At 35.8% G+C, this 16,191-nt stretch overlaps 1 protein-coding gene across 1 annotated transcript in view; it reads left to right on the top strand.

The window, feature by feature from the left end:
• The window catches only part of LOC150089316 (lachesin-like), a 508,424-nt gene that overhangs the window by 477,680 nt on the left and 14,553 nt on the right, over positions 1-16,191 (top strand). The window contains exons 7-8 of the mRNA XM_090368495.1: positions 4,637-4,705; positions 8,146-8,244. Of these exons, the coding sequence (XP_090224621.1) occupies positions 4,637-4,705; positions 8,146-8,244 (168 nt within the window). The remainder of the gene's footprint in view (positions 1-4,636; positions 4,706-8,145; positions 8,245-16,191) is intronic.

The following is a 16,191-nucleotide window of genomic DNA, read 5'->3' as shown; positions in this document are numbered from 1 at the left end:
GTTCGGATGTCCATGCGTCGGAGATGTGAGGCGTGCATTGTAGCCCGTGGAAGAAACTTCGAACACTTACTTTAATCCATGTACCTTTTGCTTCTTTTCATGTATTATTAAAACGATTTCTCACTTACGGTCTCTTTTCTTTATGGTGCTTCTGTGTACAACACCGCTTCAGGAAAGCATTTCCGACCCCACATTGCTATATGATTTCGAGTTGTCAGGATGTACCCTACCCCTCTTAGAAGTTCTGAAACGTTTAACTGAAACACCCTGTATATGTTGAAGATCTTGTCCTGTTGATCCAGTTAATCCCTACAATTTCGACATTATTAGCTAAAAGCTGCTGTTATACTTGACTCATTTCTTAAGTTAACTAAATTGGATCTTATCTTAATAATAATAATAACTATACTGGGACAGCGCCATAATAACGGATAAGACCATCAACAGACGGGACAAAACCCTTGTGGACAAGATGGAAAATGCTACCTACCTGATAGACATAGCGGTGCCCAACACTAACAATGCCCAGAAAACTCATGAGAAAAAAATTAGGAGTACACAAAACTGAGACATGAGGTTAAGGAGATGGGACATATGCAAGAAGTAACGTTCATCCCGATCAATGTGTCAACCACCGGTATGGTGCCAAAGACAATACATAGCAGCCTAGCAGCAATAGGTCTCCCAGAGAACACCTACAAGGAACTCCAGAAAATCGCAATCCTGAAAACCTGTAGGATAGTCAGAGAGTTCCTCGACCAACAGTAAGACCAGACATTACAACCACCCTGTGTACTTGGTAGCAGTACCCGTCACGGAGTGGAATCCCCCAATCAGGGAGAAATAATATAAGAGCAACAATAATAATAATAACTAGGGGGGGGCTCCGTTCCCTGCACGCTTTGCTCGCCAACCGTAAACGTTGAGGGAATGAGAGTTATTAATAATTGCATGTGCTATCTTAGCCTCTTAACCGGACAGACGGATGGTTATGCAGGCTCTGAGGGGCCTCATGGTTATTCAAGCTGATACCATGCTGTAGCTTTTCCTAGCTGGCATGGTGTGGAATCTGACACTGGCCATTTGGGTAACCCCCAGACCTGTGTGGGCCAGAGCTGCAAAAAGCACGCTCCACCATAGGGAACTCTTTCCCTATGTTCTTTTATTCTTACCACCTGGGGTAGTTGAGTCTTCTTCCCCCAATCCCCTTTCCCCATCCTGGGTTGCCCCTACTCCCATTTCGCCTGGAAACTTACACCACCACCCACTTTCAACTCTCACCCTCTGGATCAGGATGGGAGTCCTGTACCAGGGGGTCCCCTTACTGTCGCCCCTTTCAAATAAGGCGAGTGCCTCAACTACTGCCCCCCCCCCCCGTGTTCTCTACCACTTTTATCCCACCCTCTTCCGATCTCTCCATTATCTCTTTTCCAATAAAAATTTCTTTTCTTTTTTTTTTTTTTTTTACCCCAGGTTTCGCCCCACCAGAGCTTTCTTCTCTCCTAGGCCAGTGATAGAAACTTGGGGTGTTAATAGCCCTCCCAGGCCCCCAAGCTAAGTGGCCAGAAGAACAACATAACCCACACTAATACTTCACAAAACACACACCTTGATTTTACGCAAAGTATTTTATTCTACACAGAGTAAACACGCTGGTGTGGTAAATAATTTTGTGACAATTACGTCAATAAAATTTTCATTTTTAGTGACGTAATTGCCTCGCCCTCTTCTCCCATTGTCTCGAATAAATATTACTAGAAGGAAAACTTTTTAATGTATAGAGAGATAATACAATTTATTCATCAAAAGATTTGTTTACAATAAATAAACTTGTTAAGAAAATAAAATTTCTTGACAAGTTATAATTAATCAAACAAAAAAGTTTTCCAAACAAATATTTTGTTAAACAAAAAGGAGGAAAAAGAAAATTACAACACATAATACATTCCACACTATAAAAAGAGAGAACTTTTTATAAAAAAGCAACTCTAATCCACTGAATCATTAAGAATCAAAAAGTTTCTTATTAAAAATTTTAATGTATGTATAAAGTGCTTTAGCATCATAATACACAGCCATTTCTGAATAAACAGAAAATTTTTAAGGTGGCATCGTTTTAGGTTATATCTCATATTGTGAATACCTTCACAATGCTAAAGCTAAAGCACTTTATACATACATAGTCCAAATTTGTTCGCAGCTTGAGGCTCTAGCCATAAATGCGCCTTAGCTTAAACATTTTAATTTGAAAATGGGGTAATTTCTGTTGAATCTGAAATCAGCACTAGACAATAAATTGTTAATTATATTGATTGTATGCCTTTCTCCAAATCTATTCAGTACCTTAGTGTGAGGCAAAACAATTACTTTCGGATTTCTTAAATTACGAGAAAAATTCCTTTGCTCATTCAACTCATCAAAAAGTAACGTACAGATTTTTCAAAATTAAGTTTAACTTAAGTTTTTTAAATGGATAAAGGATTTTATTTTTTAACAAAAATTGCCTTCTATTATTCAAGTATTCCAAGTATTTATTTTTCAATTATAAGCGTCAAAATACTGCTTATTATTTAGAGGAGGAAGACCAAACCAAAGCCACATGGCCTCAGAAACGATCCAATACATTACAGCGGGATGCAAGGTGATCACCCAGACTGAGTACACTCGTATACACGACCAGATAGCCAGGGATAATACATTAGAAGCTAGCAAGGAAAGGAAATACCAGCTTATCACAGAAAGTGTACCGTATTACAAATACGAACCCCAGGCAGTACTAGAGACCCCAACCCATAAGCTGGCCTCCAGGGACTGCGCCATAATAATGGACAAGACAATCCCGCCACTACCGTCGTTGCATCCGGTTGGAATCGCTTCACATTTGGTGTTGTCTTGATGCCTGTAACCGGAACAAAGGAGGATGCATCCATCCCATCCTAAAAGCAGCCATCCTCCTGAATGAATAACGTTGGCGCACGCAGCACACCCAAATGCTGCAATTACAAGCACAAGCCTATACTTCCAATTGCTGATTGTTATCTACACCTATGTCACGCGTTTCACGTCGCTTGACCACCACCGCTGGGTACCTAATATTCTTTATTATTTTTGTAATAACGCTTCTTTCCCAACTGAGGAAGGACTACTTAAATCCTAAAGCTTTTGGTAATTTATTCACTTTATTTTTAATTTGATTTTAATATATTAAAGAACTTTTAACCCAAAACCTGTTGTTTTATCCTACTTTTCAGTCAAGCTGAATTATTTTCCTATAAAGGATCCTGAGAACACATCTCTTTCAATTAACCTGTAGGATAGACAGAGAGTGCCTTTACCAAGAGTAACACCAAACATAACAACCACCCTGTGTACTTGGTAGCAATATCCGTCATGGGGTGGAACCCCAATCAGGGAGAAATAATAATAATAATAATAAACTCATTAGTAGAAGAAAGATGATAATAATAAGATATTATTAAAAATACTCCATGGCAGACACTACTGTGATCTCCATCAAGACTACATAATAAAATGGCTTTGCACGCATGGCTCACAACGGGAGGCTCTTACCCAATACCGAAGGATTCAAGCTTTCCCTCCTAGAACAGATAATCAACACCAGAAACTACAGGAAATGTATAGCCAAATAACCAGAGTGACAGATGACACATGCCGACGATTTCACCTCGCTTCAGAAACAATTCAGCACGTCACTAGGGGTATGCAGGGTTGTCACCCAGACGAAGTTCGGCAGGCTAATACATCAGAAGCCAGCGCAAAAATGTCAGTTGATCAAAGAAAGTGGACCATATTACAGTAGAGATCCCTACCCACAAACTATACTGGGACCGTCCGTGATAACAGATAAGACGATCTCGCACAACAGATCAAATATAACCCTCGTCGACAAGAAGGAAATGGCTACCGATCTGATCGACATAACGGTATCCAACACTAACAACTCCCAGGAAAAAAAGAACAAAAACTATGAGGAAAAGATCAGGATACACACCACTTAAGACGGAAAGTTCAGGAAATGTGGCATGTGGAACAAGTAATGACTTCCCAATCTCCGTATCAACCGCTGGCATGGGGCAAAAGAGCCTCCATAAGAACCTAGCAGCAATAGGCCTCGCAGAGAACACTTACATGGAACTCCAGTAGCCGCGATCCTGAACGCCTGTTGGATAGTCAGAGGTGTACTTGACCAATAACAGTAACTGGTAATAATAACCACCCCATGGACCTGGTGCCAGTATAGGTCCAAGGATGAAAAATGGGAATGAGATAATTTTATATAAAAAGTTATCAAACACGTTACTCTGATGATATTTAATGTAATTCCCTTGATTTTAAAATTTAGAAGCCATGAAATGTCTCCAGGAATCGGTCTTCTTATCGTGTATTAAACAAGTATATATAATTTTATCTATAGCTATTCCTAATTTCAGATTATAGCCAGCGCTGTTTCAGTTATAACGCATGATATGTAGGAATATTCCACAGTTACTATAACAATGGATATTTTGAACGAAATGTTACTGAAATTCACATTGCTAAATGGTAGAACTATACGTATACATTAATCAATATATTATATGTTTCACTTTGTTTATATCTTTCTAATTTACTTTAGAGATACCTCCACCTACCACACTTCCAAGACCAACAACACAGTACGAAAGTTACCTTCCAAGATTTAGAGGTGAGTAGTTCTATTACACTTCAAATAAATTTCAAATTGCAATTTCTTAGAGAGGATCATTAGAAATAAGTAGAACGTCCTTTGTTTGTCTTTTTGGGTCAATTAGTTAAGCTAATGAATTGATGAAGATGAGCACGTAATTTCGAAAACGTTTCATTAGTAACTAGTGGGCATTGATTGATGAGGGTAGCTATGTGAGAGGCGTCTTGCGAAACTGAGTGAAACCTTACCTAATGCATCAAGGGAAATTAAGTTTCCATTTTAATTTCGCATTAGGAAAGTTAATTCTTCGATTAATCGAGAACACCAGTATTACAACGGCTTTTCTGTGTTGATATTTATTGACTCGCACAGAAAAAGATTATATGCGATACAGCCGAAATACATACGTTTAAAATGTTGTTTTAATTTTATTTATAACTTAAATTATGCTTTAAAAATTACGCATGGTGCAGGAACACATTTTCACATTCCACATATCACTCTGAAGTTCGAATTTTTTACCATGAAAAGAAGTGTGTTCTGTATTACATGATATTTTCTTGGAACAAAGTATGTCCCATTCAATAACGAAGTTATCCCAAATAGATCATAACATAATGAAAGCGCAAAACGTTTTAGCTAGAGCTAATGCGAGCAGGTACTTCCTAATTATGGAAAGAGAATATGGATTGAAAATAACTGCCCAAGCGAGAATTAATATTTTCAGATAGATTGATTATGTTCCATTGATTACGTTGCCAAACAACTGCATTTGGTCATTATACCGGTGCAAACGTTTTATAAGTTGAGAGAGAGAGGATCATTTCTTAGCAGTTTGTCAGACATAGGACCTGCAGCGTAATGCTCGTGTATTTAGAAGAATTGGCAAAACAGTGACAATCTATATATTTTCTGTGTGTACACACTAATCAGTCCTCTTGGTATCTTTTCTTCGCGTTCAGTATTTAATTTTTTTTTTTCATTATTATTATTTATTGTAAATGAATTGAAAAAAAATCTTGGCTTTGTATGTAGTTAAGAGAAAACGAAGTTGCTCAAATTTATTTTAGCTTTATTATTATTAAAAAAAAAAAAAACTTTCTCCTTTTTTAAGGGATTTTGTTAGCCCCGTGGTATAAACAGATTTCAATTTTATTATATGTTACTTTTATATTCTGTTATTTATTTTTACCATACTGCTTTTTCACCTCGTTTTTAGCATCTTGAAGTAGTAACCCCGTTAAAGGTTACAACACAGATTTAGTACTGCTTTTATTTTGGACTTGGCGCATTATGGCCGAAGCTGCCAGTTTACCATAAAACACACAATCAGCCAAGCAACCATTAGCTCCCTGATGGTTACACTTACCAAGGGCTTGGGGTGGGTGGTTGTTTCCGTTTATATTAGTATTATTGGTCGAGGAACTATCTTACTGTCCTACAGGTGTTCAAGATTCCAGCTTTCTGGAGTTCCATGTATGTGTTCTTTGGGAAGCCTACTGCCGCTTGGTTGTTATGGTTTTCGTTGCACCATCTTGGTGATTGGCACGATGATCGGGACTTATTCCATATCTAACATTTCTTTGATTTCCTGTCTTAGGTCTGTATATATCCTGATCTTTAATTTGCTTTTTTTTTTTTTTTATTCTCCTGGAGGTTGCTTGTGTTGGGCACTGCTCTGTCGGTCAGGTAGATTTCTTTCTCATTTCTTTCTTTTTGATATCTGGTCTTCTGTGGGGGATCGTCTTGTCCGACTTTATGGAACTTTCCCAGTATAGAGTGTGAATGGGGGTCTCTAGTTACTGCATGAGGCTCGCACTCGTAATCCGTAAAGTTTCTTTGATTAACTGGCTGTTTTGCGTTAGCTTCTGATCTATTATCCTGGCGACCTAGTCATGTCTGTCAGTGTACTCGGTCTGGGTGATAATACTGCATCGGGCGGGGATGTGCTGTATTGTTTCTGGGAACAGGTAGCAGGGTAAACATGTGGTATCTGTCACTCCTGGATGCTTGGCGATGTATTTCCTGTAATTTCTTGTGTCGATTACCTGGTCCTGGATGGTGAGCATGAATCCTTCCGTCTTGAGAAAGAGCTTTTCTCCTCGGGAGCCATGCGTTCGTGGAAGCCATCTTCTCTATCTAGTCTTGATGCGGATCATGGTGTGTTGTATGCAAAAAGTGCAAAGTGTGTTAGTTGTCTGACGGCACCAGGGGTTTCCCCATCTCCGCGTTGTGTACTCTGTTTGTGCTGCACAGAACTCTGAAGGCCAGAGATTTAAAAAGTGTGTGGACGGATGTGTAATGTTGTGTACCGTTGTTCTCCTGAACATTTAGCCGTTTGGTATTGTATGCAATAGAATGCCTTCTTCGCCTATCTTTCGATCTTTGTTTCTGCTGTCTGTGTGAGAGCGGTCTCCTTGTTGAAGTTGGGTTGTGAGCCGTTCGTCTGTCTTCCTTATGGCTTAGAAGATTGGCACTGTGTTTACTTGGAAGTAATCCCTTAGGTCCATAATCGCCTCTTTTTGTTCAATGAGGTCTATCAAAGCCTTCCTTCCTTCTTTCCAGGCTGTGGTTAGTCTCTCAATAGCCGACTTTGTGCGGTGGTGGTAGTGCTTGATCATCATTACTGTGGTGAATTTTGCGACTTAGGGAATCTCCCTGAACGATTCATCTTCTGATAGGGTCGTTATGTTTTGTCTTTTTTATCCCTATAATTGATTGACTTATCTGATTGCCTTTTTTTATCACTAAAATTGATTGAACTAAAATTTACAGACACCATACTGCCTGAAATAAAACATACATTTCAGGACAATTAATTCCGTGTTTTATCACCACCTCAACTCATTCCTTGGGAATTTTTGCGTTTCTATGTATTTTAAATTTCTGCTAACTTCGAATTCAAGTCAGTTATGAAATATATATATTGATCATGATATTTTGTGATCATGAATTATTGTGCATACACTATGACCAATTAATTTATACTAATTAAAATAACAAATTAAAGTCATTATGTAACAAAAGGTGAATTATCGATGCACAGTATCTTTTCCTTTGTTTAAAGGATTATTAGCACTAGTACTCTTTTTCTTTTCTTTTTTAATATCAGTGGTACGTGTTTTTTTTTTTTTTTTTTTTTACTCCAAAACTTTTAATCTAGTTGAAATACACAGTTTAGAGGCAGTTAAGCTCGCTGCTTTCTGCTGTGCGGACTGTTTTATATCAACAACAAATAGCTTTGAGCTTGGCATGAAAAACAAGCTTAGACACTCGTATTACTTGTGCACATAACTTGAAGGGAAGACAGAATTTCGCACTTCTTGCCTCCGAGCGAATCGAAGCGTGTGCGCGTTGGTTTTATTACGGCAATCTGTGAGAAGAGGATGCTAGATAAAGCGTCTGACACCTTTACCTTGGTTTCAGTTTAAATGCGTTTTTTTTTCTTGTTGTTACAGAGTCTCACATTACCCAGAACGACAGCTTCCTTCCAAGAAATAACCATGGTGCACCAGCAACTAATTCACTAATGGACGAATCTCACGATTTTCGCACAGGTACTGTATGGAGCTACTTTTCAATCTACTAGATGCAGTTTCATTTTATTTTTCTTTATCATACAAAAGCATATCTTTTACTAGGCCCATTGTTTCATATTTTTCACCAGACACTTTATTATTTAATTTATAATTCAACAAATATTGAAGTACATACTTGTTGATGGAGGTATTTTATTTAAGGTAGAGTCGACTAATGGATATTTAATTAAGCCATGATGCCGTTTGCACCATCATTAGATGCATCAAGAAATTCTTTGTAATGGAATAATAGTGAGCGTGAATTACATTGAACGGCAGCTTTTTTCTGGAAAGGTGATAAGCAGCTTTTCCTTAGTTTTATACGAAGTATAGTAGAAAAAGCAAACAACTTTGTGAGGTGTCATTCAATGCTATAACGCCATAAGGTAGCAGAGTTTTCTGGATGTATCTGCCACAAGATCAATAAACCCATTCTGCCATGTGTTACGTGTAATGACAATGGCATGTAATACATATGTCATGTTGCATTTCTTCCTAAATCAAAAACGATTGTGAATGGGATACTCTTTCCGCATGAATTGATTGCTGCATGGATAACACTTCAGCAAATATCAATAAAACGACCTGCAGAGTTCCTCACAGAGATTAATAATTAATTTAGAACTTCACTACGTACAGGGAGCTTTAAACTTGAAATTGTTATCACTGTCTCACAAAACCGTGACACTCCTATCTACTATCGTTCTGAATGAGATCTAGAACAACTAGCCTCATAAAATGATTTTATCCATTATGAAGCGGAATATATCTCCATGGAGTTAAAAGTTGTGTATTCTGCTTTCAGTTTTGACTGTGTATGAGATAAAATATAAAGTACAAAAAGAAAAATCTTACTTTTACTGCCTCTAACGTTCGATTAACGCATATATAATGAAGTATTACAGGAATATTTAATGAAGTTTGTAACAGATATCAATGTGTATCTGTTACCAGCACTTAAAAATTTAAATATTGAAAATATTTTAGTCCCAAAGGATTCAAAGTGACAATTCAGCAGTTTCCCCTCAGTTTTTCTAATTCTGATTAAGATCCCTTGAACTGGCTGATAAAGAATAATTCATCTAGTTAGAAAAACAATCATTGATTGTTATTTGAAATTAGTATAATGATGCTAAGACCATGAAGCGTCAGTATATTGCATCTATAAAAATTTCTATTACCGATTCGTCTAGTTTACTTGTTGAAAGAAGTAGGATTCCCGGTGGGTAAAACATGTATCCAATACCCGAGAAATAGATGCACCCAGAAAGTACGCATTTCATCAGCAATAAATTATAGTTTGTTTTTGTCGAAAGTATTTATATCATCAGTCATGTTTTTTTCCGGTGGGAAGCCGAGTTTTTCAACCAGTAAACCATGCAAACTGACAGTAGAAAACAATTTTTATGGGTACAATGCACCAGTTTGCGATTTAAGGGTTTCCAACTCTTAAGTCGCATTCATGTGAAATGCATTTCCCTAAAGAAAACGTTCAACTAGCCATAGAAGGGTTACCTCGGAAGATGCTTCAATTCATGATTTTTTTGGCATCGTGTGGTCACATTTATATTCTAAAATCAGTGGGTATCCATAGATATGATTTGCCATTAAGATCAGAAGCTCCAAGTGCCAAGCGATTTTTCAATCAAGTGTCTTAGGCAGTAAATTTGAGCTTTCTTTTGAAGAAATAAAATCGTTTCAGCGTTATACTTACACTCAGTTAAATAATCTTCAGTAAAGAAAATACTTTACTAGATCAAGAGGAAAAATAACCCTCTTTTTTGTTTCGAAATGAAACAAAAGGTTCCTAAAGCCCAGAATTTACTGAGTGCATGGATGGAAACCCTTACAGGACGAAAACATTGGCAGCCTGATTTTGTTGCAGCTAAACGTCAAAATACTGATGTAGTCAGAATCGGAACTCCAACCTTCCTTATTATCCACTCAACTCAAAAACAACCGATTGGAAAGCCTTCGCTATTTCTAGTACAGAAATATTCAGAAAGCATCATTGGAACCCTCAATGAGAGAATTACCTAAAAAGAACCTCGGATATCTTTCAACAACAAAATCGTTTTACTCGGTAAATAAGTACAATAAGAGATTGCTTTGAAGAAAACATCGTGTAAAATTTGGTAAGTTAACCATTGTAAAGTTTAAAGTATATCCTCATAACTTGTGAATACTACTCTTACTAAAAGACTGTCCGAATATCGATAAATTCTAAAAATAGTTTTTATGACGAGTAAGAATGAAATATTTCATGAAAATGGGAAATGTAATTTACAACACTTACAGGCGCCTCCGTAGCCAGGTGGGCAGGAGCAGCAGTGCGTAGCACACGCTTCTTGATCAGACCGGGGTTCGAGCCCGTGACCACCAGATGCGGAAAGGTCAGGAAATGACCACCGCATATCTCCGGAGCAATATGGCCTTAGTTGCTAATGCTCCTAAAAACCAAAATAACAAACAACACTTGCACAAAGGTAGTCTCGGTTGGTGCTGAAAATATCTAAATTCACTGTCAAAAACATGTTTCAGAAATATGGCGTAAGTTCTCACTGGAAACATTTCGATAAGGCCGGCAATGTTCTCTTTAAAGTTTTGAAACGAATGAGAGTTTTTATCTGAATTAATAGGTACGAAATAATTCTACGAAGCAAGATTAAGTGAAGGCATCAGTAAATACTAAAACAATCTCTATCACTGTAAAGAGAGAGCTAACATGCAGCCCAGTACTTAATAACCTTTCAGATACTCTGTCATGCAATTGATTAAAAAGAGAGCCTAGAAAATCAATAAATCCCAGAATCTAGTATTCTTTATAAGAAAAATTACTAAAGATTACTAAAAATTCATCAATCAGAGAAACCAACTGTCTTGAAAAGTGCTTGGACTTTTGAAAAGTTAGCTTTCCACTTTAAGGTTTAACACAAACAGTTTCTGGAATCATTTTACATATTTTCAAACGGTAGACTATTTTAGTTGAATCTTCTATGTTGAATTTCTGTCCATAAGCTCTTATTGTTTTTTTATAAGGTACAGTCGAAGTACTTTTACTGTGACCTTGTATAACAATTTGTAGTTGATATTCAAACAGCTGTTCAACTTAGACAATGCTGAGCAACTTTCAAATTACATTTCTCATTTTACAATATATTTTATATTTTATTGTCGCATGCATAAATACAACTTGCAGAAAGATAACCTTGTATAAAATGTTATATTGCTCATTTTTAACCTATTAGATATATCGACAGCTCCTTTCATTAGTAATGAGCATCTGCTGATGCATATAACAGATTACAAAGATAAGCCTAAACTTTCACATTAACTTTGACAGTTTCTGCTTCTCATTCCTCAGCTTCAAATTTAATTTACTCTTCGATTACAATTTCTATGAATAGAATCATCGATCCTTGCAAATCCATTATATTTTAAATTCCAATGCTCTCTTGTTATAAAACCAAGGTATCTTTCTCTCTGTCTCTAACTGCCACGGTGTATTCTGATACGCGTTATTAATGCAGGCTTCGTTTTGTGTGTCACTTATCGCACGATCACGCTTATTTTCCCTCTTTGTTAGCTCACTTTTCGTCTCTCTGTTCACACAAATTCATCAGCTATCCAATAATATGAAAGGATTAATGTATTCTTCAAGAGGATGTTGCTGCTGGACTAGCACTTATATTACTGTAGATTGCAATTTTGCAGAACGCAAAAGTACTAAAGTAATTTTTTTCTGTTGTTGTTAAACTTATGATCATTTCGTTTTTCCGACAGAAATTCGCTACATAAAAATAGTCACCCAGGGCTTGTTCTATAAAAACAATAAAGCGAACCATAAATGGTTCCTTATTGTTTTTATTGAAAAAGCTGACAAACCATGCCTTTCTGTCGATATGGTAGCAGTCTTGTTATTGCTTCATTTTGTCCAATAACGGTTTCAATAAATTGCAAAAAGCACGTATAACGCAAAATATATATCTGACAGAGAATAATTGAAATTTACACAAATTTTAGATTTGTTAGTTTAAGTGACATGAAAATAAAATGCATCGAATATCTGGTGGCTTTCGAAAGCATTTCCTGAAGAGAATAAAAAAAAAAAAAAATGATTCGGTGTTATGGCTGCCAATTGATATATGTATTTTATATCTGTTGCCCTTTTAACTGTATGAATCTCAAAAACCCATGCAGTCATATATTAAATAAACCAATTACATCATCTAACGATTATTTATTGTTAGAGTGTAGCTCTGGCGAATAATATTCGAAAGAGGAGCAGCCCAATTGGTGAGATCTGGGGAAGGGCACTCGCATAATTGAAGACTTCAAATATGTGGGCTACAGAACTTGCCATCCATGAACCTTATCGTGGACATGACTGAGGTCTTTAAGGCTTTCAGAGGGAATAGTAAGATGAATGAATGAATGAATGAATGCGAACATTTGGAGACTTATAAATGATTCCAGAACGCGGATCCATAAATTCAAATGAGTATTAGCATAAGCCTATATGGTGCAAGAAAGCCACGGGCTTTGCTGCATCTGCCATAAAAAAGTAGAACTTGGTTTTGTAAATTATGCACTTTCCCTTCTCATGTAGGTAACTATTCAGTTGACTTTGAATTTCTTGGACTGTCAGCCTCAACTACCTACGGAGACAACTTCTTCTAGTAATTAACAACTCTCTGGCTAAAAGAAAATTGCGAAGAATTTTGAGGAAGAAGAGATATTGCATTGTAGGAAGTTTTCCTTTTAGCCAGAGGGTTGTTAATTACTGGAATAACTTCAACTTACCTCCAAGGTTAGTTGAAGCTGAACCATTGTAAAAAAATCAAAGATCAGTTACCTACATCAGCAGGTAATGACATATTTTCTTTTTATTTTTTTATATATTTATTACTTTTCGTATCAACTTTTTTCTAATATTAATCTTATTTATTTATTTTTATTTTTTGGCCAGTGCAGCTAAGGTTTGTGACTTCTTTGTCCTACATCAGAAATTACAGAAATGTGGAGCACACCCCTCCTGGAAGAGCGCATTTTTTTTTTTTTTTTTTTTTTTTTTGGCGGGGATGCGATTTGTACGAAGCTCTTTCTTAAAGAAATGTTTTGTTTTTTTTTTTAAATCATTTGCTTGCTTGAGGTAGTTCAGTTAAATGCATTGAAATATCTATTAATTTATAAAAGTTATATATATATATATTATACAAGCCATATGCTAATTTATATGTATGCTCTTTGCTAAATTTCATGTAAGATGTGTTTATTTGCATTTTTGCTGGAAGGATACGTGAAATTTAAGAAATATTTTAATGAGAGCGAAAATTTAAAAAAAAAATGGGAATCTCTGCACTATATGACTGTTAGTAATGCTGTATTAAGTGTATTTTTCCATACCTATTTCAGTAAGCTAAAATGACGTGTAATTGGAATAACTAACAGTACATGAATCGCCAGTTTTAATTGAACAACTAAAGCGATATAAAAGAAAGAGCACGTCTAGGAGGACGTTGACTCTTATAACCGCCTGAAGTTGTGAGCTTATCCCCACAGAGAATAGTATTCATGTTTAAGAACAGAAGAAGGATATCAAAGCTCCTGAAAGAAAAAAAAAATTAACAAAGATTAATTCCGTATTTACTGAACGCAGAGTAATCCGGAGGTATGCAGAGATATCGGATTTCGATATTCACATGTAACTCTGACGAATAAAGTTGGAAGGAATTCCTTATTATATTATGCGGTACAGAAAAATTAAACGTGTCTCCGCGGGAGAATGAAAGAGGATGTTATTATCTACATTAAATACTGATATAACTTCCCATTAGCAAATAATCCATCCTTGTACAGAGGTCATATGGCATAACTGAAATTACGTATTGCTTTCTTGGTGAAATCGAAGAGATTGCTTCTGTTATTTTTCAGTTAATCTATATCTTTTATTTTTCTAATTTCTTGCTCTCAATACAATTTCTGCGCTTTGCTTGTCTATTCATTAATCTTGTGGAAAAAGTTTACAGTACTTTTTACTTAGTTTATAAATAAATAAATAAATATTCATTTATTGCAAATACAGCAAGTCCATCACAAAACATGGCTAGGGGCAGGTAAAAATACAAAGGGAATGATATAAAAGTATATGTACATAGTAGATTTTATATAGATATTAACAAGCTAGGAATTTTAGTTATGATTTAAAAAAATTGCAGAACAGTTATGAATTTAAAAACATTGCATGTGTACAAGTATAATTGTACGTTTGTAATAAGGACCTAAATTCCTTTTTATTGCATTAATGAAGAATGTATTCTATTCCTCTGCAATCCCATAAAGGCAAGAAGAAAGCCAGTGTAATATGGGCTAATGAAAGATTACAATTATAAAAGAAATCAAAAATTATAAAATAAAACTGGAAAAATAAGATGACAGCACAACGAAAAGTACATTGCAGAATTTGACAAAATTAGTCACACATAGCGCTGTATCCTAGATTGGAATCAGATCAGGAGGTAGAATAATTTCTGCGTTTCTCATTAGTGATAAGTCTGTTGAGATCGCACTCCAGTTCCAGAACGACGGGAAGAAGTTGTTTTGCTAAGAACCCTCTGTTACATCAAGTGTGTTGTTGCAACATATTGACAAAGATCACAGCACCAGACATGAACGTTTTCCCCAAATGTTTATTTCCCATATTGAGCCGATAAACATTTTCATGAGGAAAAGGATTATTCTTTCCTGAACAGTTGCAGAAAACCGGCTCAAATGAAGCTATTGAGATATTAGCATGGTTCATTTTGTGTGAGAGGGGAGAACTTTCTAGAATGCACATTTAAGCAGTCAGAGTTCTAAGGAATATATACTCTGTACATGCATATATCATATTATTGCCTGCATATAGTTGATAGAGAAGGTTGCTGTATAGTAGATAGTATGATATATTTCATCATCGAAGTTTCTAGAACGTTTAATGGAAAAGATACCTCTCTAAGGTCTTGGTGGATAACCCATTTGGAATGACCTATCATTACAACCCTTGAGAATCTGAAGTTTTATTGATAACTCCAATTAGAATGAAAACAAGATGAAATTTGAACAATATAATCATAATACATCACTTCGCTATTTCCAGTACTAACATACTTTGATATTTTACTTAATAAAAATCGCATCAAAAATTGAATTGTTTAATTTTATACATTTTTTTCTGTAATTACTTTGAAAAAGGTACTAAATTACTGACCTATATAATAAATATTCCATTCCAAAGCAGAATTTTGTGCGAAAATTAAGTAGTAAACACAGACCATTATCTCCTGCGTTCCAAAGTATTTATATAACAAAATAGAAATGAAAATATTTAGGGCTGAAGCCTCAACTTACTGAAAATTCACTATATGTAACAGGTTAGTGTATTAGCATCATGTTTGTACTTAGTGAATTACCTACAACGGTAAAATAGCACCGTTTTTATCACATTTCATTTTGTGAATACCTTCACAACGAATTGTCTGATATTGCAATACTTCGAATAAGTAACGCTTCAGCAGTGGAGAAGACTATTGTTACTTATTCTCAGTGGATACCACCACCCCGACGACCATATCACTTGAAACGGCAGTCTTTTCAACGTTTCATTCATTACTTCCTTCTCTCACTATTCCTTTTTTTTTTATAACACTAATATTTAGAAAAGTTTACTCTTTGCTATCCTGTTGTCTTTAGAAGCAGTATGGTTATTGCTATTTTATTTTCATTATCTGAAGGTTGTCTGAAAACTGAATCTCTGTTAGAAATCTTCTTACATTTCAGCCAAACATTTTCTACCAGCAGTTGAATTTATCAATTTACAGTTATCGAAAAGCAGTTATCCATTTTTCTATTTCCTTATTATAATCAGGCCAGTGTCTCTAAGGTTAA

This window comes from Mastigoproctus giganteus, chromosome 2 (genome assembly GCF_048544385.1).
Source record: "Mastigoproctus giganteus isolate SK-2022 chromosome 2, ASM4854438v1, whole genome shotgun sequence".
NCBI lineage: Eukaryota > Metazoa > Arthropoda > Arachnida > Uropygi > Thelyphonidae > Mastigoproctus > Mastigoproctus giganteus.
Note: the sequence above shows the minus strand (reverse complement) of the source record. Positions and strands in the feature narration are given on the sequence as shown.